Genomic DNA, 24,727 nt, shown 5'->3' with positions numbered 1-24,727 from the left:
TCTGGGGGAAGCTTTTGAGTGCACACCCAATATAATTTTCAGGAACGCGTAAGGCGTCTTTTTACACACAAGTGAAGTTTAGTCTTGGGTTTTTCCCACTAACTAATTGGATCAAGAGAACTCTTTAGGGTGCCAACTCAACATTTAGAGCTTATGTAACGTGCAGCGGTATATTTCTCGTAGCTAACGTTAGCACTTGTGGTAGCATTGACACTGACATTGACAGCTGACCACGGTCGACCGGGCATAGGACTTATAATACAGCGTAAAAAAATAAATCACTCTCACGACGAAGATGATTTTACACGAAAATGCGGGGTTTCAAGCGGGTTTTACAATAGTCGATAAAAGTGTGACGTGCAGCAACTTCTTCGCAAGCTACAGAGTAAAATAGAGCTGGGGGCAAGAGGATGGCATTTCTTTGCGTTAATGCTTTGAAGCGGAGTCGCTTCTGCTTTCTTCCTATAGATGTGTCACGATGCTTCCAGGTCCGTATGCAAACTGGACATCGGGTAAATCAGGTGAGCACGGTGCGCTGTCAGGTTAGCTGTCACAGAACAGCAAAGGTTGCTGTGATCAGAGACTTCCGCCATACAGTAAGATCCGGGACAGGACGGCCGCCGCTGTTGCCCCGCAGCTTTGTGGAGACCCCCCCATCTCTGCATTCTCCACCTGTTCTGAAGCACCATGGGCACCACTTCCACACCTCTGCCCATCTGAAGGGTCTTCCTGCTGCTGCTGTATGGATGGTGCTGAAGCCCCTGCAGAAACTAGCTGCTGCTATACTGGGCAGGTAGGAATAAACAAACAAACAAACAAACAAACAAACGTGAAAAAGGACTCGCCAAAACCTACATACGCATCAGTTCCAGTTTGGATCAGCACGGATTGGATAACAAAGTAAAAATGTACTGAAAACTGATCACAAATGGATCCAGAGCATCACGTGCAAATTGATACAAGTAAACACTTAAATGAAACAATGTGCCAATTCCCTATGCAATGTTTTTTTCCCCATTTGTCTTCATTTTAGTACACAGAGAAAAGGCAAAAACACTCGTAAGTGCTCAGTGCTTCTTCCGTCCTTAGTGCATTTGTTTAATTAGTTATTTTAACCTTGTAATTTGTGCAATCTATTACGTCCAATTTCACCAAATAGGAATCAATGGTGTGATTATCCACCAGGATAAATCACTCTCCTGATGGAATTTGGCAACAGAGAATCTCTGAAGCCATATTGGACAACTGTTGCAACTGTGGCTCAAAGGGGGGGAACAAAGTAAAATAAATAACTAAATAACCCCAGAAGGAAAATCATGTCTGTGTCATCGAATGTGGAGTGTGTGTGGTGGTGCAAGTGGTGTGCACGTGTGTGGATGTAGTAGAAAACACCACCAAACAACCCCACGTCATCAGCCATGACAGCAGTTGGCTGCTCAGCCACTGGAGAGAGCAGATTAATGGAGGCGACCCTTTATAGTGAAACTCCCCCAGATGTGGTCTCATCTGGGCGACCCACTGGTTCCAGGTTTTAATGGTCCCGGTCCAAATTCCCGTCCTAATTATATACTGTATATCCTGAGTGGCTATATTTACATTTTATTTAGATATAAATTGTAATTGCCACTGCTTTATTAAACAAAGTAAGTGAAAGATTTGTAAATATTGTCCTTTCTTATTTAAACATTTACATTCTTGCATTTCTTGACATTAAAGGAGGTTTTATTCTGAGGTCCTCCTCTCTCAAGCTAGTTGGACAACCAAATAACACAAGGTTCTAGATTAATGGGGAAAACAAAGCATAAAATGCCTCTTTGTTCTGTTCAACTTTGTACAGGAGTATAAGGAAGTGGTGGGTAGCTTTACCAGCCAACCGCAGGCAGTTGTTTCGTGAATGGGTCTGGCAGCGGCGCTGGCATCTGGCAGCCTTGGCAGGGGTTGCTATGGTGATCCTATCCCTCCTACTCCTGACCCACCTGGACGAGTCCCCGCTGACAGGCAGGACTCGCCTTCTGGTGTTCAGCAGAGAGAGCTACTTGGAGCTGGCAGCTCTGACGGCAGAAGCGGTGAGAGGATGAACCAGCCCAAACACCACCAGATTAATGAAATTAAGCCAGATGGAATGTAGCGGGCTGATGAAGGACGAAAACATTTATTACGATGAATAAACCCCAACTAACCGCAGGTGTCTGTGTGTGTGTGTGTTTCAGTACATGGAGGAGTTTGCGGAGCTGCTCCTTCCAGTCACTGATGTTCGTCACCAGGTGGTGGAGCGGGTGGTGCAACACCTGGCTCAGAGAAACAAGGACATCCCTGAAGTGTCCGATGTCTCCTGGACCGTCCATGTGGTCCAAGGTCCCACTGTCAACGCTTTTGTCCTCTCGGTCAGTAAAAGTACAGCGGACACATTACGTTCACCTCAGTTTCTAACGCAGTCGAAATAGCAAAAGCAGCATTTTCAAGTTAAACTTTGGTTCTTTTATGTGTTTTGATATTTGCCCTTGTGTAGAATGGAGAAGTCTTCGTTTACACAGGAATGCTTGAGACTGTGACAGATGTTCACCAGCTCACCATCATCCTGGGACACGAGATGGCTCACGCTTTGTTAGGACATTCTGTAAGTATAAAAGCCTCCGTTGCCCCCTCTTCCTGTGTCATTCACTGTGATACTCGGGCAGACTATAGGAGTCAAATTAGTCTAACATTCAAAGACAGCCTCCCTGTCGGAGTCTGCGTGGATGACCTTGGAAGGCAACACACACAAACATAACATCTTGGGGTTTGATGCAGAGCACGCAGGGAGGCTCTTTAGCTCAGAGAGAATGAATTCAGCTGCTGAACCCGCGCCGCCGTTTGCCCTCATAGACTCCTTTTTGAGCCGAAGTTAAAGCTGGACGTCGTTCAGTCTCCCCTCGCGCAGTCATAAAATATGCATGCGAGCCCTCGCACAAGTACGTGGCTTATAAACGGAGTAGCGCTGACCGTTCATCATCAGTGGACCCTTTTCCTGACGGCATAAAAATGGCTGAAGTGGCGTCGGTTGCATCGCCGTTGCATCAGCCGCTAATAAAGACAATCGCTTCCAAGCACCCACTAATCCTTCCGTGCTATAATGACCAAAGTCCTGCCAACTCCTGTCATGTTTGATTAATTCTCCGCAGACACCCCCCACCCCTCTAAAAAGGCCCATTCTTCATTCATACCTGTGGGTATTTCAAGAGTTTTAAATACCCTGAGAGCAAAGGCTTGAAGGAGATTTTAATTAGATGGAGAGAATGAACACTGATGGGCTTGGTGTTACCCAGTAGGTGTTGGATCGGCTGTTTAAAACCCCTAAATCTGCTCTAATGTAGAACAATTGGAACAATCAATATGCTCCAAGTGTTGTTGGTGACCTTCCTCAAAAACAGCCTTTCACCTCTCTTCCTTCGTATCCTGTTCTTTTCTTTCCCCTCCTCGACCTTCCTCCGTGACCCCTCTGTCCCCTTCTCCTCATCACGTCTGTGTTCCTCCTCTCCCCCAGGCAGAGCAGGCCAGCCTGTCTCACATCCTGGACCTCTTGTCCCTGATTTTGCTGAGCGCCATCTGGGCTCTGTGTCCCCGAGACAGCCTGGCAGTGCTGGGACATTGGGTACAGCAAAAACTTTCTCAGGTGAGTGCTACTCAGGGAATGCCAACGTTTTCACACTTCATTTACACCATTCAGTGTTTTGCATGTTCCTAAATGTGCTCTCTTTAAAGTGGTTGTGACGCCCTGATTGTGTGTTTCTCCACCAGCTGATGTTCAGTCGTCCCTACAGTCGGAAACTGGAAGCTGAAGCTGATCAAGTGGGACTGCAGCTAGCTGCGAAGGTAACATTCTCTTGGCTTCATCCTGCTTGAATGAAATATTTACGACATAAGAAAAAACGTAAAAAGTTCCGGTCCACTTCCTCTCTCCTTTGATGACATCGCCAGGATATCTTACCCTGAAATTTAGAAATTTAAAACTTGCATTGCAAAAGTAAGAAATGGACTAATTAAAATGCTATTAAGTAACATTATTTAAAAAAAATCCAAATAGGATTTTGGAGGTTCTCATTCAGTTTATCTCTGCTTTGAGACTATACAGTCCTGACTGTAAAGTCCTGTAGTAAAAGCTCCAATCTGGCTGCTGGACTCTAGGGGGCACTGTTGTCAAACAAAAATAAACAGGTTTCGAATCTGGTAAACTGTGCGCGCGCGTGTGTGTATGCAACAGGCCTGTGCCGATGTGCGAGCAGGACCCGTTTTCTGGCAGCAAATGGAAATAAGAGACCAGCTGAGTGGAGAACCCAGCCTTCCCGAGTGGCTGTCCACACACCCGTCGCACAGGAACAGAATCACGCACCTGGACCGCCTCATACCGCAGGTACAGATCGGCGCAATCAAACAGCAACGGTCCTTGAGCTCCTTCTCGGTAAACACGTTTCTCATTAAATAGAAAGCCTCTTCATCTGCGAGAAGAGAGAGCTCTTCACCTGCCTGCCATTGGGGAGAACCCGTGTAGCTTTAGGAGATGTTGGGTGGAGCCCTAATGGAACTAATGAAGCGCCTGGAGAAATGAGCGTCCGTGTTGCAGTGATGTAACCAGGGGGGGAGAGAGAGAGAGAGAGAAGTGTAGTTTAGGACGGCGATGTGGGCAAGAACGGACAACCGGCGGCTACAAAGGCTGCTTCACTGACAGGGTGCAGTGTGTGTGGGACACTACGCAGGTCATTTAACCTTGTGAGACGGACTGTTGATTCACCGTTTGAAGCTGTGAGCACAGAAGAACAGATGGATGAGCCTCTAATTGTCCATCAGGTGTCATTCAGTGTGCACATGCAGTACACATTTGGGTGGGTGTGTGTCATAAAAGACCCCTGTGTGGCAGATCACCCTCTAGCCGTTGGCAGGGCCGGGCCGCTGCCACGAGTGTCATCTGGGGCGTTCGTCCATCTGCGTTGTTGCCGTGGCGAACAAAGTCTGGCATCTTCAGCGCTCCTTCGGGCCAAACTGTTGGACCTCATGTAGAAGCAGTAAACATGTCGGCTCTGTCGGGCAAAAGCGCCGCATAATGTGATGTTTTTAACCTTGCGAGGGGGTGACAGCATCAAGCTACTTAACCCGACTCTTCTGAGGGCAGGCCGCCTCCACCAGTGTGCTTATCATCCTTGAGAAAAGCCCATTAAGTCCCCGGCTAGCATGAGAGAGAGCCTTTTGAGTGGGTTGCCAAGTGAATGTGTGTGCGATCGGAGTCTTGTAGGGGATTGTGAGCGAGAGATTAATGAGTTAGTTGTGCGTGTGGGTGTTTGAGATGGAGGAAGAGGTTGCAACTGTAGGAGAGGCCGTGGAGATGGTCTCAAAGAGAGATGGTCTCACATTTCTGTGCTCACGTGTGTGACGGCGCAGCTTTGGTCATGACTGAAGGCACAGAATGAATTGAAACTCCTCACCTGTCTTGTGGTCTCCCACCCCACCCACAGGCTCTGGAGCTGAGGGAGAGCTGCGTCTGTCCCGCCCTGCCCGCCACCGACCCCCGCGCCGTCTTTTCCGAGACGGTCCGAGTGTTGCTGGAAAAGAACAAGCGGGAAGAGGCTCACGCAGCAGCGCCGATTCACGGGCTGCCCCCGGTCCCCGCTGGGCTTCCTGCAGCTCTCCTGGCCCCAAACTCCCTCCCTGCTTCCTCACATGTGCATCAGGAAAACAAAACGTCAGTGTGACCCCCCCCCAACGGCATCGGAGGGCCGGACCAGAAACCAGAACACTTCTGTTGACTTCAGCTTGGTTACCTAACCCGGAAACAGAAAATTCAGCACGATCCTCAGCACCAGATCCATACCTTTCAAGATTATGGGATGCATTATTCATTGACGCGCGGCAGCAGCAAGCGCCTTTTTGGGCGCGCGCGGCGGAGGTTGTGACCGAGGCAGCTGCGTTCTCATCGTGACTGCTTCATTCTCATGCTCAAACGCCTGCCGCCTGCCCAGCGGGACGCCACGTGTATATTCACATCCACGTGTCCGCAACAGGAACGCCAATGCACAACCGGTCTCATTTAACAATGCTAGTGGACTGAAAACATTGTTATTTACAGGAACATCTCAACGGTCTGGAAACTGCGGAGGACAGAGCAGCCGCGATCGGCGCCCTGACTCAGACAGGGGTGAACTCTGGGATGGGAAAAGGCCGACTTTCCATTCGGGATAAATAGCCTCCGTTGTCATTTTTTTTTAGTTTCAACATTTACACCAGGCAGATGCTGCTGAAACGGCAAAATATTTATTTTTCTGTGAGAGTAGGATGTGTCGGATGGGTTTTTCTGAGAACGCAAGAACACCAAGCCAAGAAAAATAACATTTTCACTGTTTTCTTTTTGGAAGTAACTGAAGAATAAACCAGGGGGTGACGCAAACGAGCCGGCGCGCTCATCTGTACGCCGCTCGCATCTGTACGCCGCTCGCATCTGTACGCCGCTCGCATCTGTACGCGTGGCATCGGCATCGGCGCTTTCCTGCTGACGGCGCCCTCCTGGGTAAAATCCTCCTCAGCCTCTGGCAGCTGATCACACGTGTCGCGTCTGGGAAACTCGCGCGCAGAAATCACTCCAGCCCGGCTGCAATTAAAAGGAACAAACCGAATTCCAGTCAGCCGGTTTCCGCGGCGATGCCTGCGCCGCGTCTGCCAACTGTTACAAGTTCCTCGAGTGTCAGATCAGTCGCGGTATATCCAGGGATCAGAGTTAGGGTTGCGGGGGCCTCGACATGTATGATAAATGATCAGTTTCCACTGAAGGGATCTTCAAGAGAGATGGACACAGAGGTAGACGTGACGGGAGACACCTACAGGAGACACGGAGCACCGGCAAACTGCCGGCAGGTAGCGAGCGAGGAGGCTACACATCCGCCCTCGGAGGCGGCTGAGAGACGAGAACCTCAGGATGGTGTTTCCCCACCAGAAACGCTCCCAGGGAGAGCGGCGAGGGAGCGGCGCCACACATCTGCTGCGTAGGCGGCGCAATGACGTCCCAGGATGCAGTCTGGCCGACCCCTGACCTCCCCGTGGAGTGCTGCTCCTCCATTCTCATCACATGCATCGGCGGCGCGTCCAGGAGAGCCGCCGACGGAAATGTGCGCGCGGTAAAAGTTGTTGTTGTTGTGTCCTTCGGCTGTGCATTAATTATACATGTGGCATGTGGGTGTCTGATTGAAATGAATATTTTACTGCTTTTAATCACAGCCATTGCCAGAGTGATGGAGCATCTGGCTGTGTAACCTGGGTAATTAAAGATGCTGTCTCACACGCACACGCCGCATTCTCAGAGGTTGTGTCTGCGGCACCAGACAGAAGTACTCCGGGGGTTTACTAATGAGTCACAATTAGATTTGGGATGTTTTAAAGCAATGGGAGAAAATAAAGAGGCTGCTCATTCCGCTCTCGCCTTTGTCTGGCTTTGACTGGCACACAAAGGCCAGGAGCCACCGAGGAAGCTCTTAGCTGATGACGCGGCGTTTGGGTGCGCCACGCGCACTTTTGGTTTTATTGTGCCGAGCAGGGCGGAGCTCTGGCATTAAAAACTGCCGGGGCTGGAGGAGGCCGTGCAGTTTCTCCACATTAAAACCGTTTTAGTATATGGGAGCACCTAGCTGGTCACGGCGTGGTCTGATGGCAGAAACAGGCAAAAACAGTGAAATTAGAGTTCTGACACGAGGTCGTTTACAATGTGGGATCAGAAAGGCTATGAGTGCTCTGTTGAAGGCTCCATATGAGGCCTCTAAAGACTCTGTTCACTCTCTTATCTGCTTGATCTGTTCTCCAGTCTGTGTGTTCGCGGTTGAATCGGTGACGGTTTTTATAGTCTGGCTGCTCTGATGCTGTTAGAGATTAGGATGTTAACACACTCCTCCATCTGACTACATCGATCCGCACGCTGGCACCGCAATCGCATTAATGCTAACAACGTCAGGTACAAGCCTTGCAGCTCTCGTTACCCCCTCCATCTCCCTTTTTACATCTGCCTCTCTGTCAGCGTTGATTTAAATTTGAATAACCGGCTTTCTTCCCGACTCTTTCAACCAGGAGAGGGTGCGATCTAATGAAGTAGATGAGGAAAGGAGGAAGCGCAGGAGGTGGAAATGAGATGAGATCAAATGGTTTAAATCAGTCTTCTGCAGGTGCTCTGACACTGGTGGTTTTTTTAATTTTTTTTATTTTTTTATTTTTTTTTAAGTGTTTGAATCCATAAATCAGGCCACAAGTCAGAGTGAGTATATTAGGATAGGGAACAGGTTCCTATCGCGGTGCCTTCAGGGACAGGCACACGCAGGATTTGGATGACAAAACAACAAGCTGTAGTGAAATGTGATGCAGTGAATCAGTATTAAGGACGTCTAAAAAATAAAACACAGAAAAGTCATTCAAACAGTGGGAAGTCATTTTTTTGCATGCTGCACCAACACACAGGTCGTGTTCCTCTGCATCTTCACGTTTGCAGATTCTTTTTGTTTGTTTTTTCTATTCACTGAGCCACTTTACTATGTTTAACTCGCCACAGCTGCTCTCCAGTGGGCACTTTTGGAGCATCACTGGGGGCTTCTGAGGGTGCAGGTGTGGATCTGATGAATCCACATCTCAGTTGAAATATGAAGGCACATTACATGTTTAAAATAAGCAATAACTGTGATGCAAAATGTTACAATAGAGTTTAAAATGGCTGCATTCACGATTCTACTGCAAAAATTAGCCAATGAGAAAACACACTGATCAAATGCAACACGAGCTCCACTTCAGACTTTTCAGCAGGTAAAAAAAAGAAAGAAATATATCCAGAATTATAATCTTAAGGCCAAGAAATGGTAAAATAAAGAGATTATTAGTTTTCGTTTTGCGCATTTGAAAGTGTTTAAAACGCAAATCTGTAACCTGTGGTGGAGGCCTCGGCCACAAGGGGGCAGACACGAGCCTAATGGATGCACAGGTAATAATCGCTTTAAATACCCCGGCCGGCCGCCATTATTACAGGTGAATTAAGTTCCAAACTTACAAGAGAAAAGAAAAATATTCACAACTTGGACGCTGTAAGGAAATTCAAATGGAAGTCAAACACCAAGTTACGTAGCAATGTTACTCACCTTGGGTTTAACTAAGCTTAACTAAGGGTTAACCTGTTGCGTTCATTTTTTTTAGATTAGATTAGATTCAACTTTATTGTTATTGCACATGTACAGGTACAGAGCAACAAAATGCAGTTTAGCATCTAACCAGAAGTGCAAAAGAAGCAGCAAGTGAGGATAATAACTTAATAAATACAGTATGGCGGTTATTTTACAATCGTTTACCGGGTTGTGCTATAAACATATTTTACAGATGGTGTTTACATTAAATGCCTTGGACTATAAGTGCAGGAGCTATTTAGCTATTTACATAAGATAGAGGAGATGTGCAAATTATAAATTACGTGTATACAGATACAGATGATAAAGTGCATGAGTGCGCAGGACAGGTTTAAACAGTAGCTACATTGGTTACTAAGCTAGTGAGTTGTTGTGTAAACTGCTGTAGTGTAGTGAGGTGTGGAGTGTGTAAGGGTCAGCAGGAGTTCAACAGGGACACCGCTCTGGGGAAGAAGCTGTTCCTCAGTCTACTGGTCCGAGTCCTGAGGGTTCTGTAGCGCCTCCCGGAGGGCAGGAGGGAAAATAGTCTGTGGGCGGGGTGGGAGGAGTCCTTGAGTATGCTGCGTGCTCGATGCAGGCAGCGCTTCCTCTGGACATCTCCGATGGCAGGGAGTGTAGTCCTTGTGATGCGTTGGGCAGTTTTCACCACCCTCTGCAAGGCCTTGTGCTCAGCGATAGTGCAGCTTCCATACCAGACTGACACGCAGTTGGTCAGGATGCTTTCCATCGCACAGCGATAGAAGTTCACCAGGACAGCCGAGGATAGCTGGTTCTTCCTCAGTGTCCTCAGGAAGAAGAGGCGCTGGTGAGCCTTCTTGATGATGCTGGAGGTGTTTGTGGTCCAGGACAGGTCCTCTGAGATGTGGGTCCCCAGGAACTTGAAGCTGGAGACACGCTCGACGGCCATCCCGTTGATGTGGATGGGGTCCTGTGTGCCTCCTCTTGCCTTCCTGAAGTCCACGATGAGCTCCTTGGTCTTGCTGGTGTTGAGGACCAAGTTATTGTTAGCGCACCATGTGGTCAGGCGCTCTACCTCCTCTCTGTAGGCTGTCTCGTCGTTGTTGCTGATGAGACCGATCACCGTTGTGTCGTCTGCAAACTTGATGATGGAGTTGGATCCATGTACAGGTCTGCAGTCGTGGGTGAATAGAGAGTAGAGGAACGGGCTCAGCACACAGCCTTGTGGCACACCGGTGCTGAGTGTGATGGTGGTGGAGCAGCTGTGACCTGACCTAACACGCTGTGGTCTGTCGGTCAGGAAGTCCAGAGTCCAGTTGCAGAGGGAGGGGTTGATGCCCAGGTCTCCAAGTTTGGTGATCAGCTTGGAGGGGACGACGGTGTTGAAAGCTGAGCTGAAGTCAGCAAACAGCAATCGTGCATAAGTGTTCGTGTTGTCCAGGTGTGTGAGCACAGAGTGCAGTGCTATGGAGACTGCATCATCTATGCTCCTGTTGCTGCGGTAGGCAAACTGGTGTGGATCGAGTGTGGTTGGGAGGCAGTCCTTCAGGTGAGCCAGGACCAGTCGCTCGAAGCACTTCATAATGATGGGGGTGAGTGCTACCGGGCGGTAGTCATTGAGGCAGGTTGGTCTGGAATGCTTCGGAACTGGGACGCCACAGGTTCAAGTCCGTTGATGCCACGTCCATATGATATATGTCTATATGATAAACTGTTAAACAATGAGGAGTGATCTTGTTTATGCATCCAAATCTCATCATTTATACATTTTCTAGTAAATGCCCGTCGCTGTTTATCCTTGCTGAGCTACAGAACATGTCTGATTGAAACAAGACTCTACAGCAAGTTCTATTTTTACTCTTTTAACCCAAACCCATGTCAGAAAAATGTATAAATAATCAGACTCTCGCAGACTCTCATGGTAATGAGTCCCGGTGTCACCGTGTTTGAGGGCTGTTGTGCGTGCGCCTGCTTACAGCGACTTACCAGAGATATTATGAGGGATTAAGTCAGGAATAAATTTGAATAATTTCCCATTAATCCTTCTACCTTTGTTTCTGTGACATTTGTTTTAAATTTGACAAAATAATTCCAGCTTACTGCCGGGGAGAACCTGCGTAATGTCTGAAAGCTCACGCTGTTCGCAAAGGTTCTCAGGGACCCACTGGCTAAAGCTGATTAGCCAATAAAACGACATGTTGTCCGTTGCTTTTAGTCTAATTCCGTGTTGCTGTGGAACCCGAAGGAAAAGCCCGCAAAGCACGTGTGAGGACACCGAGAACCTTATTTCTGGGCTTCCTCCTCGCAGAGCTGCAGTCAGTGCAGCTCTGCTGCAGAAAATCCCACCCGTCCATAAAGCCATCCATTTAGGCGGCATTATCTCTGGCGGTCTCGTTGCCATGGTTTCAATCATGCTCTCTGCCTGTTATGGTGCTTGAAGGACAAAGTGTTAAAGGTTTGCAGCATTTGGAGTGTCCGGCAGAGGCAAAGGGGGCAAAAGTAATAAATGTACCTTTCATTTTCAACAATTAATAAATATTAAATGTCATCCCTAACTCACTCACACGCGCACAAACACGTGCGCGTACACAGCCATCTTCTATCCACAACCCCACTGGTGTCGCTCAGCAAGTCTCATCTTTAACTCGTCGATAGGCAGGAGCTTCTGCACCCCCCCTCTGCACCCGTCCCGGGCTGCAGGTCCAGCAGCCCCCCCGAGTCACGTTCCATGACTCGGCCGCACGCTGCGCAGCTCCGCGGGGGCCCGCTTGATGAATGTGCGCACAGCATGGAGACGCGTCCCCGTGAAGGCTCCACGTTGTCAGACATTAGGCTAAAAATGGACCTAATGTAGGTGACCTGGTTGGAGAGTGAGGGGGAGGGAGCAGCGGAAGGATCTGGCCACGGTACGTGCAGGCTGGTAAAAATAGAAAAAAAACAGAGGGAGGGAAGGAAAGAGCTTAAATCCTCTCTCACCCCACAGCGCCGCGTGATCCCCCCCCCCCCCACCTATCTGTCTTATTGTGAGGGTCTTAGGGCCTTCCATAACTTTAATAACAGTCTTTAATAAGTCCCCAGATTGTGGCTGGTTGGTCGGAGCTTCCATTTCACCACATTGCTGCTTAATCTCTCTCCAAAACAGATCCTTCCTTCCTTCCTTCCTTCCTTCCTTCCTTCCTTCCTTCCTTCCTTCCTTCCTTCCTTCCTTCCTTCCTTCCACTCCGCCTTTTTGCCGCATCTCTCTGCATTTCACCGCAAGATTATGGACGGGTTTAATTAACGACCGGAGGGATCGGAGGAAGCGCGGCTCCGCCGTGCTCGATGTGTGCAATGCATGATGGGGGATGTTGCTACGACAGAGCATCAGGACCGACTGGCTCTCACAGAGGAACCCGTGACTCAACCATTGTACGCTGACTGAAACCTGCCGTCTGCGTGGTGACGCTGTGGAGCGCCCGTGCGCCACTCTTTAGTTTCAGTCTCTTTGGCCTACTTAGGCTGCTTCTAAGTAGCACACTGAGCTGCTTCTGCTCTCCCCATAGACTCGAGGCTGAATAATTGAGTAATTTTGGAGGCACGGTAATAGGCTATGCTGCTGCTGTAATAACCTGCTGGACAATGTGCACGCCAGACTGTGCGAGCGTGGTGCCCGTGTGTGATAATGGCAGCTATTACTCCAGGGCCTCCAAAGCAGCCACATACTGTATAAGGAGCCAGATACAGTGTGATGCTGCTCGCCGTGGGAGCCTCTTTGGGTCTCACCATTTTGGATTTTCTTCTTCTTTTCGCAGTGGTTTCGTCATTTGGTGACGGTATTTCATGAGACTTGGGTTTTTGTTGTTATTTTAAGCCAAAAAATCAATAGAAAGACATATTTAAAGTGTTCTTTACGATTCACGATAGTCTTAATTTTTGGATTATTGGTCCCAATGAAGGAGCAGCTGAAGCTCTGAAACCATCTGATTTGTTTTGATGTTGCTAATATTTATTAGCTACCGTTAATGATGGAATGTAGGAGATCGTAAACAAGTAGCCGTTGTAATGGAAACTCTCCAACCATTATAGCTGAAGCCGACTCCTGTTTCAGGCTTGACTGGTCAAATTGATGGATTTGTTCAGTCTAATCAATAAGGAAATACCTCAGTGATAAGCAGAACACCGTAGTCTCTCAGAGGTTTGTGTCACACCTCTTCCTACTTCATATCGCTGCAGATGAAAGCGACACCTCGCGGTTACCCGGAGTTGCCAGATCAGAGGGTGACTGTTAGAACAGCGTTTCATCAAAAAGTTGGAGCTGACAAGAGTTTAGCGCAGTGATGTGTGTTTATGCAGGAGGGGAGCGCGTCTTTGCCAGCTTTATGTACACTTTGAAGCGCGCGCTGCACATCTGTCCTCAGCAAGTGTGCTGCAGACAGACGTGCAGACATTTCCTCTCATCTTCCTCCCTCTGCTGTCAGTCATGTTTCCATTTTGTTGCCTCGTGTCGACAGTCAGTATGATAATCTGTCATGCTAATCCTGCTAACAAACCCAGCTAATGAACTTCTCTCTCTCTCTCTGTCTCTGTCTCTCTGTCTCTCACACACACACACACACACACACACACACACACACACACACACACACACACACACACCCAGACACACAGCTGTCTGAGACAATATCTCATGTTTATCATTTACATACACGTTTAACGTTCTGCATTTGAAGAAAAAGCATTTTCCAATCAAACACTGCACTAGAGCTAAAGTCCTGCGACAGGAAGGAATAAATCAGTGTTCCGCTCTCAAAAAGATCAGAACGCTTTAGGATGTAAGGAGGAAGTAAAGTGATGACTGCAGAGTGAAATGATGAAGGATGAATACAGCCAGACACAACAGGTCTTGTCAGGATTTGGGATTTTGCCCGGTTTCACCAAGTTCCCCGTGGGCCAAAACTTTCCCTCAACTGCAAACAAGTACCTGACCCGGGTCTAGCGGTGCTCCCCCATGAGGAGGGGAGTCGCGCGCTGAAGAACCTGGCCCGGTGGAACGCCCGCAGCCTTTAGTTGATGTATACAAGCAGCACGCTTTGGTCATTTTCTAAATAGAGCAGAAGTGAAGCTACGAGAAGCGGATGGACAACAAGGTCGGGGCTGTGTTGAACACACATGCCAAGGAAATTCAGCCGGCCTTTGAGGAATTTTGACTCGCACAACTACTGATTCTGTAGAAAAATAGCCAACAAGCTGGTGGAGCCAAATGTCGGGCGCACGTCTGAACAAATTCAGCAAAACGTAAAGAATGTTAGAGCAGATTATGAGGAGATGAGGAACAGGCGAGGAAGGTTCAGCCCCACACCAGAGCAGCTTTTAACACCTTTTTCTTGGAACGTGGAGGTGTGTTGGAAATGCAAACCCCTACATTAGCAATCTGGCAAATGTTGGTGAAAAAGAGTCTATTTTTAATCAGACTATTAAAGAAATATGTTTAGAAACACTCACATTGCTGTAACATGGAGAGAATCTAGCAGGAAAAGAACAGGATTTACCTCCTAAAAGTAGTGTGGCAATTTTAATATTCTAAAAATGACTAAGTCAGATTTGAGTTGGTTTCAATTATTCTGAAACTTTCAATGCTCCAAATCACCAAACCTATTATCATCATATTTGAGGGCTAAAGGAACAGCCAGAAGTGGCTTTCTTTCTTTAATGAATGAAACGTTCAAACATTAAATGAAGCTTATGAACCAAGGAGAGGATATTGTCATTGTTAGACCGCCAAAATAAAATCATCATGAAGACAAATGCCAGAAGTCACTCAAAGAGAGAAATGTCTCTTAATCACACTGGAAATACCCACGCGGGTTTGAGCAACCACCTTTGATGGAGACTCCTCAGAACTCCCTCTATAGGACCACCCCCCCCCCCCCCCCCCCCCCCAACACACACACACACACACACACACACACACACACACACACCCTAGTGGCTGATAAAGACCTTTGGCTGAGACTTTCCTCTGTGCTGTGGGCTCATTAATGCTCAGAGTGTGTCTGTATGACTGAGGACTAAGCCTACAGCTCTTATCAACAACACCAGGCCTGGCCGCTACACACACACACACACACACACACACATTCTCTCTCTCTCTCACGGACACACAAATACGGATACACACATTGGATTATGAAGAGTGTTGATAAGTTGTCAAAAACATCAGTTTCGATATCCCCTTACAGGACAATGACAGAGGCCCATCTCTCCACTGTTATTGTGTGTGTGTGTGTGTGTGGGGTGTGTGTGTGTGGGTGCGTGTGTGTGGGTGCGTGTGTGGGTGCTTCTTGAGGAACACTGGCATTGTTGTTGGTGTCATCTGATGACAGGATGACATAACTGCTTACACCTCCGGTTCTTGTGGACTGTATTTGTTTCCAGCAGCACACAAAACTGTGAGTTATTAACATATTTATGACTGCGTCTGTGCCTCTGAATTGATATGGCGACGCATCCTTGGCCCCGCATATTTGTAATCACGTGTTGGAGCAGAGTAATGGTGGAGGCCCAGATAGTGAGGACTGTGGGCAGCTCTTTCAAACTGGTGTGTGTGTGTGTGTGTGTGTGTGTGTGTGTGTGTGTGTATGAATTGTCTGAGCCTCCGGCTGTGTTTTGCCTGGTAGATAATTTAATCTTTTTATCCTCTTGCTCGGGTATCATTCTCTCCATACATTAACAGCAAGGTCGTGCTGCAGCCCCCTTGGAGGCATGAGCCGTGAATCCTTGACCTTCTGCTGATGATGGACTCATTTTTTGTTCTGTCACAGAAGTTAAATCAACAGATGAATGTTTGTAATGTTGTTTTTCTCATGCTATGAGTTGCAGATGGTGGATATATAATATTTACTCTTTTGTATCCATACATATATCCTAATATAGAATATATTTATGTACCATTCATGTTGGTCATGTTTATAAAGTGTGGTTTCTGTGGTTTCAACTGGCCCAAATGTCCTTTGATGGCCTCTAATCCCTCTGAAAGGTGGCCAGATAGCCTGCAGCAGGCAATAACTGGCCGGCCTCAGAAACTCTCTTCCAGAGGATTTGAAATTTTACAGCTGAGGGTAAATTATGGACGGCTGGTGCTAATAATGTTCCTCCCCGGTTTATGGTCAGATTCCTCATAGAGTCTGACCGGTCGCATGGCTGGCTGGTTCTTCGCAGCTCTGTTGCTGTGGCCGTGCCTAATTAGAGGCAGCATCTGGGGCCGGCACGAGCGAGAGGCAGCACCAGTCGTGCAGCTCAGGACACAATCGGAGCTCAGCGTCTGAACGCTACGCTGGCTGATGCTTGTGATTTATTTGGTGTGATGCAGGGGAGCGCCATCTGAATCCGTGGCGAGAGCCCTTCGGCAGGTCTGGCGAACGTGTGTTCTTTTTGTCTGTTCCGGGAGTTGAGAAGCATCTCTTTAATTTGGTCTGTATTTGAATTTGGCCCATGGGCACGAAAGGCTCTTCTGAGAAATGGCAGAGGATGAGAAGGAGGCAGAAAAGATAGATTTAAAAGACGGGAGGAACGGTGGCAGTGCAAGGACAGGAGTGGAAAAAGCGGCTCGGCACACGGATGGATGGAGGAAAATATAGAGAGAGGAAAAGGAGGTGCAGGAGGAGGCTGAGGCTGGACACGGCATTGCATCCTCAGTCATCTGTGAGACTTCATAAGTACTGTGTGCATGGGCGAGTAGCTGGCAGTCAAGTCAATATGACATATGAATATTGCAGAAGCCATTCTCTCCCCTCCTGCCCTCCTCCATTATTAATGTGCGGCTCAGAGTTGGCACAACTTTACTTGAGACCTTCCTCTCCCTCACTCCAGAAAACAAATGAGAAACACAGAAAGATGGACGTGGATTATGTTGTCCTGTGCTGCGGTAATTTATTTCTGCAGGAGAAACAGAGTATACTAATTGCATTCTGCAGCCCGCTGTCACCGAGGACCGGCCCGAGGCGCCGCCACGGCGCTCATTACAAGCTGCTGCACAAACGCAGCCATTTTAATTACCTTGATTTCCTCCATTTATTTTGCTACATTAACTGACAGGTTCACGGTGCATCACGCTCGATTTCAGGTTAATCATAAAAGCTTTTTTTTTTTCTTTCTTCCCCAAAATCAAAAAGTCTATAGCTGCCAAAAGATTTGACCTGTTCTCATGTGGCACTTTAACACAAGTTAAAATTTGTGTTCGTATGTGTTGAAAGTGGAAAGAAAAGTCTTGAGACCTCGTGAAATAAAGCTTTGATTTCTGAGGATGCCTCAGGTTGTGTTTTTTGTCGTCAAACAGGCTTTAGTGGTTTGATTCCAGCTAACTATGTGAAGTTGTTTCCTCCCACAGTCTCACAACATGAACACTAGCTTGATTAGAGACCCTAAATTGTTTCTAGGTACCAGTAAAACTGATGACTGGTGATGTGTGTGTGATTCCTCCCTCCCACCCAGTAGCTACTAGGAAAGACCCACAAGTCTTGAATTGTCTGTGTGTGCTTGTCTCATGGACCCATCGCCGTGGTTACAAAGGTGTAAAGAGTAACTTACCGTATGTGAGTAAAGCCGCGCTAAGGTGCTAATAATGGCTCTATTGTGCAACAGCAGGGGGCAGGACGCCAGAGAATAGTTTCCACGGTCTCCCAGTCTGTCTCCACATTCCACACAGTGCCCATATACGTACAAGCAAACACAAATACGTGCACACGGTTTTCAGCGCTGACCTTGCTGGGCTGACAGTCAGCAGGAGCAACACCTGTCCCTGCCAGCTTCATCTGTTTGCTCAGACCACTGTTACCGTGTGTGCTTCTGCACCGCGTTTTTGTTTCCACTCACTTTGAAATATGAAATCCAGTATTTATCTGCTCGTTGAGGCAAAAGAAGCGAAACAAGCAAAGGCAAACAGTTCAGCCAGACAACTCTGGATTAAACCAAGAACTTTATTGCGCAAATTTATTTGCAAAACTAGTGGAGCAACAGCAGCTTTGGCGTCTCATGCCTTCATTCACTGATAATAGGGCATTACAGGGAAGGAATATCGGACCCCCCCATGGGGCTGGACAAAAACAGAGCCCACAGGAGGGTGCTGGAGAGGCGGCGGGGTTGATCTCTGAATGGCAGCACAGAGCAGCAGAACCCGGGGCAGCAGAAGGCGGAGCAGCATGAGCAGCATCCACCAAGCACAGCAGCAGCATGGAGTGATCAGGAGAACCAGGGGGACTTAAATACCTGCCCTGATCAAGAGAGAGGTGCATGTGACTGATCAGCTGATCCGGAACCTGAACCAGCTCCGCGGGCTTCGCACCATTCTGGATTTTTCCATGCAGGAAGCGTGTAGCATAAATCTCTGTGTGCATCTCCACATGACCGAGGTGTTTAATTTTGCATGTTTGAGGGCTGCATCTGTGCGCGGCAGCACTGCAGCCCCCACGTGCAGCTGCAGATGCTGCAGCAGTGATTGACGAGAAGGGTGACTGTGCAGCAGGAACAGAGCTCAGCCCCGTCAGACGGCTCTGTAAATATTTCCCATTTCTGCCGCCTCAGCAAGTCTCTGCTGGAGCACAACACATGGATCAAATTGGCAGGTTCCAGGCAGGGCGGGAGCGGCGTAAATAAAGCACAGCTGAATGAGAGCCGAGGTCAGGGCGGCAGGGATGGAAAAACGCTAGGAAAAAAGGAGATTTAGGAAGTGGGGGAACAGAGGCCGGATGCGTATCAGAGCCGCGACGTACCGCATCGCACCTGCAACCGAGAAGGAACGCGGCTGAAGATAGGTAGACGGCGAGCACTCGGGCTGGGACGGGGACGGAAACGCCTGGCTGCAGAGGAAATGGACACGTTGATATTAGACTGCAGCGGAGCATTACTTTGTCATTTTCTGGAGTAAAAGGAAGCCCTAATTGTGACCTTTACGGGTCGGTTTCTTTCAGTCGCCGTATGGAGCGTTTTACAGTGGAACTAAAATCTCCAAAAGCCACATTGTAAAGTTGGCCCGCCGTCGGAATCCACCCAGTGTGAAATGAATTTGAGCTTGCGGGAGGTTCGCCTGGATCCTGAGGGCTGCAGCTCCTTTAACGGAGCAAAGGTTTGACATAAAGTAGCTTTGTGGATTGGGTGAAACCAGGGCCTCCGTTTTTACTTACACAAGACCCTCTACCTCCTCTTTTAAGGCGCCTCCCCCCTTCCCCGTCGTCCTCTGACCGAAGCACACGAGGGTGACGTCAGCGTGGCGATGCCTTCACGTTAGCGCTTCCGTAAAAGAGCTCGTTTCAGCTCATGACTTGGCTGGTGTGCCTTGCCCCCAGAGCGAGGCAGCGCTCCCTCCAAACGTGGCTGATGAAAGCCTTCACATTCGTCTTCCTCTTCAGACTGAGGCAGCCTGTTCTGTAAAGACTCGTCTTCACAGCATTTAATCTGATTGTCACCCACACTTAGCCACAGCATCAACACCTCACAGACAAAAGTATCTTTTTTTTTGATCAAGGTCTTTTTATTTTGTTTTTTTCCCATTTCCAGGAAATTTGGCAGGAATTTATAATACTATGTTATCAGTGTCTATGTCCTCAACAAATGTTAAGAAAGGCTGCCAAATATTATAAAATTTCCTAGCAGATCCCCTGATTGTATATCTGATCTTCTCCGACTTGATGTGCTGGAGGTTTTTGGGTCATTCCATGTCAATAATATCCGTCTCCTAGGTAACAGAACAGAAAGCCAGTTCTTTACCAAAAATCTTGGAAAAGGGATCCAAACATGTGTCCAAAGCATGTGTAAGAGAGTAGCTGGGTCTCTTCTGCATCGGTCACAAATGGGATCTATTTCAGGTTGGATTTTGGAAAGTCTAACTTTAGACCAACAGAGTTGGTGTACGTTGAGTTCAAGATTGTACTCTTTTGTGCCGAATGTCGTCTGTGATTGGTTCATTTAAATCCGTCTGCCACTTATTCTTTAGTAAGTCTAAAGGGATCAAGTTGTGAGAATACAATGTTTCATATGCCATCCTAATAGACAAAAGGAACTTTTAATACATTCTGTATTTGCTGTTGTAGTTGTTTATCACAGTGGTCCCCAACCTTTTTATCACCGCGAACCTTTCCTGCGGCCCAGGGGGGGGGGGTTGAACTACCGGATAAGTGTGCCCACAAAGACTCACAAGCGCTACTCTCTCCTACTCGTTACGATAACGTTTAAACATCCCTTCAAAATAAGCTACAGATACGCTACAAAGACGAATATAAAGAACATTTTATTTTCATGAAAACTTTAACTCACCATAACGACAAATCAATGGGAGCCCTGCGCTTGTTTCTCTGCAACGAGACGCTCCCATCTGGGAGTGATGGCAGACAATGACACCTGAAGTGTGTTGCTTATGCCCAGTCGACCCGCTTCACACAGATAGGATGTCGCAAATGGCAACCAGGTTTTCAGTGCTGTGGTGGCAGTTTCAGGGTATTCTGCCATGACTTTAATCCAGAATACTGGACCACCAGGTACGATGCTCTCAGTGCGTTCACATTTACTGATGTGGTGGCCCTTCTTCTACCCATCGTGTTCCTGTTTTTTTTCCTTTCAAAATACTCCAGGGGCTTGTCTTTTAAACTAGGGTGCTGGGTCTCCAAGTGGCGAAGTAGTTTCGAAAGCTTCATTGCCTCATTAGTGAGCCGGTCGCCGCAAATTACGCAGAGTGGGCTTTAGGTAGGTTTTAAGCCGAATCTTAAAAGTAGCGATGGAGTCAGCCTCCCGTACCTGGACAGGGAGCTGGTTCCATAGCAGGGGGCCTGGTAGCTAAATGCTCGGCCCCCCATTCTACCTCTAGAGACTCTGGGGACCACAAGTAGACCAGCATTTTGAGAGTGGAGCGGTGTATTGGGCTGATAAGGTATCACTAGCTCCTCCAGGTAGGATGGAGCTAGGCCTCTGAGGACCTTGTAGGTCAAAAGAAGGGTTTTAAAAATTATTCTAAATTTAACGGGTAGCCAATGAAGAGACGCCAGTACAGGAGTAATGTGATCTCTTTTGTCAATACCTGTCAGAACTCTGGCTGCAGCATTTTGGATCAACTGGAGGCTTCTTAAAGAGTTGTTTGGACACCCTGATAATAAAGAATTACAATAGTCCAGCCTGGAAGTAACAAATGCATGGACTAACTTTTCAGCATCATGCCGCGTCAGCAGCTTCCTGATCTTTGTGATGTTCCTCAAGTGAAAAAAGGCACTTCTAGAGACTGTTTTAATGTGTGAGTTGAAGGAGAGATTTTGATCAAAAGTTACTCCTAGATTCCTCACAGAGAGACTAGATGTTAATGAGATACCATCTAGAGTGATCATGTGATCTAATCTATCCCTGAGAGGTTCAGGACCAAACACCATGACTTCAATTTTTCCTGAATTCAGGAAAAGGAAATTTGAAGACATTTTGCAGGATTCATGTTGTTGCAGTGACAGTTTTGCTGTGGTAGCAGAAGAAATGTTATTTAGCTTTATTATTCCAAAACCTCACATCAATAGGCTTTAATCAGATAAAAAGGGGTTTCCTGAAGGTTGATCTTATGGGTTAGTGTAAGAAAGATGGAAAAAAGTCCCCAAGTTGGTGATAGAAGAAAATGTTGTGCATAAAAACAGCACTCTGGAAATGATCTTTTCGGATTCACTAAATCTAGGGTTCACTATCTTGCTAACAGACATGTAAATCGGGGGTTATCAAATCATGATTTGGTTTCAGCACATCAAAGTGCTTTTACAGCAACTCAAATCAATCTTTATTTATACAGCATTTGTTACAATCAAAATTGTTTCTAGGCGCTTTCCAGAATCCCAGGGCCTGACCCCCAACAAGCAACAGTGGCAAGGAAAAGCTCCCCTTTAACAAGATGATCCGAGACAGAAGGGGGGAAGAAACGGCTTAAAAAGAGGAGGTGGAGGGAGAAGGAACAGAGATGTTATCCAATTACACAGGAGAAAGACTTGTCAGGAAGATGTGGATGAGACCCACCAGTTCAAAATAAAACAGGACGTGATAAAGACAGGGACAAAAACCTGTACAGGAGAGACACTTAACACTGGTCCTGCTCGTCTGGTCACTGAATTAACAACATACAGTTGGAAAAACCTGAATTTTTTTCTTCTCAATGGTTAGAATGAATAATGATGTGTTATTAAAATTTACACTAAATAAATGTCTGTCAAGGCCACCTGGGTTTCTTTTGGATCAGAGCCTCAGACTTGTTTTTTTCAGCCGTTCGACACCAAAACATGGGTAACATTTATTGAGTAACCTCTAAAAGCATCCACCCAGCCCCAAGTCCACCACATGGTCCCCATGTTGGCCCATCTGGGCTGGGTGTATAATAAAAATAGTTACCTAGAAGCAAAGCAGAGACCAGACACCAGTCATTTTCTCAGGTATTGTGAGATGTAGGAAAATAGTGTGTTTATTTAGGCAGTGATGATAAATGGTTACAGATCATTATAAGGTTCACATTTCTTGAAAAGTAAAGTAAAATAGAGGGACATCAGCTGTCAATGGAACCACGGGTGGCACAACATCTGTCCCAGGTTAAGACGCTGATCTGGGTTGACGAGCAAACAGCTCATCAAAAACTTCTTACAGTCTGAGGAGGGTAGACGGAGAGAAAAGTGACCGTTAGCACGAAAGCTGCATTCATTAATTACAAGTTCAGACAATTGCAAAATATTAACAAAGAAGAAGCAGTAGCATCTCTTTACCTTCAGACACTTTCAGCTCCATTATGGTGTACATGAGGACATTTTGGCAGTGCTGCATCCTTGTTACAAACAAGTCAGTATTTACACTGAGAAGTTGGAGGAGGATGCAGCCGAGTTGCCAGACGGTGGTCGGGCCAGCTTCATAGGTTCCCCGGTGGTCAACCTCTGGAGGCCTAAAGCAATGGGTTCCTGTGAGAAAAGAAAAAGGTTTTGAATTAAAGTGTCCACTGAAAAGCTCCAAATCAGACGTCAGCATGAGTTCAGCCGTACCGGCGTAGCTGCAATATCCCGGCGTCACAAACCAGCCACAACCAAAGTCAATGACGCGCACTCGAGGAATGCGCCAAGCATCATAGAATTGGAGGAGTAGGTTTTCTGCTTTTAAATCGCGGTGGAAGACGCCTGCCTTATGGATTTCAATTGCAGCTTCCACCAGCTGCCTCATGAATTCCTGATGGACAGAAAGAAGAGTTAAAGAACATCCAAAGATATTATCAGACTGAGCTCTGCAGCGGTGGGAGGTGGTCCACCGTAACATGATAGCCAGCATTATTACCTTAGCCAGGCGTTCCTCTATTTGGCCATTGTTGAAGTCGAACAGGCTCATGCAGTAATTTGGCCTCTCCATAATCAGCAAGACTTCATAATCAAGCTCAGTCCATGCTAATGGGGATACCGCTGCATTTTCCCCTACAGAGTCCCTTGCCGCCATCGTCATCAGTACCATCTCCAGTGGGGCGCAGCGTTCCTCACCGTTTATCACCTGAAGAGAGGAACTTGACCATGTCCTTATCAATGTGCTTGATTGCCACCTGCAGGAAAAAATCATGTGTCAAGGAGATCAGTGATGATTAAATGTGTATGTGCGTTTGGTGTGATTCAAATAAAAATACTTACTGGAAATAAATCGTGCCTTCTATAACCACTATACACTGTTCCATAACCTCCTTCTCCCAGCTGTGAATCTTCAATATATTGTTTCTCATATTCTTCTGCAAATACAGATTTACTACAGCTATAGTGCACACAAACACAAACACACACACACATACACCGTCCACAATAACCTCACCTCTGCTGAGTGGCTCCAAGATATTCTTGGGCTTTGCTGTGCTTGATGGCCGCAGCTCGGGAAAAGACACATTGTGAGGAACCGTCACTGGTTCAGTCCTCTTTCTCTTCCTGGGTGCTTCTAGGTCTGACTGGGCCTTTCTTTTTGTGCCCCGGTTTGACACCTCCTTCGGTGCCACTCGAGTAGTGGGTTTGCTACAAACTGTTCGCCTGCACTCAGAGCCGACCTTCCTCCTTTTGCACACCGGCCTACCGTCCTCCCCTCTGCTGGTGGTTGGACTGGTGCTGGTCTCTGATTTTGAGGATTCCTCACATTTGCGTTTAAGTGAAGTGTTGCCCATTTCTGCTCTGTACGACAGCTCAACAGCCAATGTTGCACAGTTGTTAGTTGTTAGTATATTGAGCAGGGGAACCTTATTGACTATACCTTTGTCTTTCATTCAAAGATTCTTTCATCTTGACTTTGATGTCTTCATGTATGTCTTTTGAAATGGCTTTGGTATTTCTTTAATGTTTTGACTCTGAACAAAGTCTATATGCTTTGATCCCAGCCATCATTGTGTTTTGCGTGTCTATTCAAGGTAGTTTTCTGTGTCAACTGGACTGTTTTTCTTCTCTTTTGAAGACGTTTCGCCTTCTATCTAGAAGGCTTCTTCAGTTCTGAACTCGCTGGGTACAAAATATAGCCCTTTTGCAAGATTTTGACAACCAGTTTGCATTTATGGACAGAACCAGCTTGTGCTGGGAACAATGGTATTAAAAGCTGAGCTGTAATGGGATGTT

The 24,727-nt window shown here is 47.2% G+C and overlaps 2 protein-coding genes across 3 annotated transcripts; one reads left to right on the top strand and one right to left on the bottom strand.

Annotated features, from left to right (window-relative positions):
- The first annotated feature begins 2 nt into the window (after positions 1-2).
- On the top strand, positions 3-24,131 carry oma1 (OMA1 zinc metallopeptidase). 2 transcript variants are annotated; one of them, XM_029827653.1, is made up of 8 exons: positions 3-793; positions 1,838-2,066; positions 2,211-2,384; positions 2,510-2,617; positions 3,524-3,652; positions 3,778-3,852; positions 4,241-4,390; positions 23,570-24,131. In XM_029827653.1, exons 1-8 carry the CDS (start codon positions 411-413, stop codon positions 23,726-23,728), a joined length of 1,407 nt encoding a protein of 468 aa, XP_029683513.1. In that variant the 5' UTR covers positions 3-410; the 3' UTR covers positions 23,729-24,131. The 2 variants fall into 2 exon arrangements, with proteins under 2 accessions (XP_029683513.1, XP_011612879.2); XM_011614577.2 differs by lacking the exon at positions 23,570-24,131 and adding an exon at positions 5,487-8,416.
- LOC115247139 (serine/threonine-protein kinase pim-2-like) lies at positions 22,567-23,674 on the bottom strand. Its single transcript, XM_029827654.1, has 3 exons — positions 23,144-23,674; positions 22,874-23,062; positions 22,567-22,758 (listed from the first exon to the last, which is right to left on the bottom strand). The coding sequence occupies exons 1-3, from the start codon at positions 23,598-23,600 to the stop codon at positions 22,667-22,669; spliced, it is 738 nt and encodes a 245-aa protein (XP_029683514.1). The 5' UTR covers positions 23,601-23,674; the 3' UTR covers positions 22,567-22,666.
- Positions 24,132-24,727: the final 596 nt, after the last annotated feature.

This window comes from Takifugu rubripes, chromosome 20, assembly GCF_901000725.2.
Source record: "Takifugu rubripes chromosome 20, fTakRub1.2, whole genome shotgun sequence".
NCBI lineage: Eukaryota > Metazoa > Chordata > Actinopteri > Tetraodontiformes > Tetraodontidae > Takifugu > Takifugu rubripes.
This window is presented reverse-complemented; position numbering and strand designations above follow the sequence as displayed.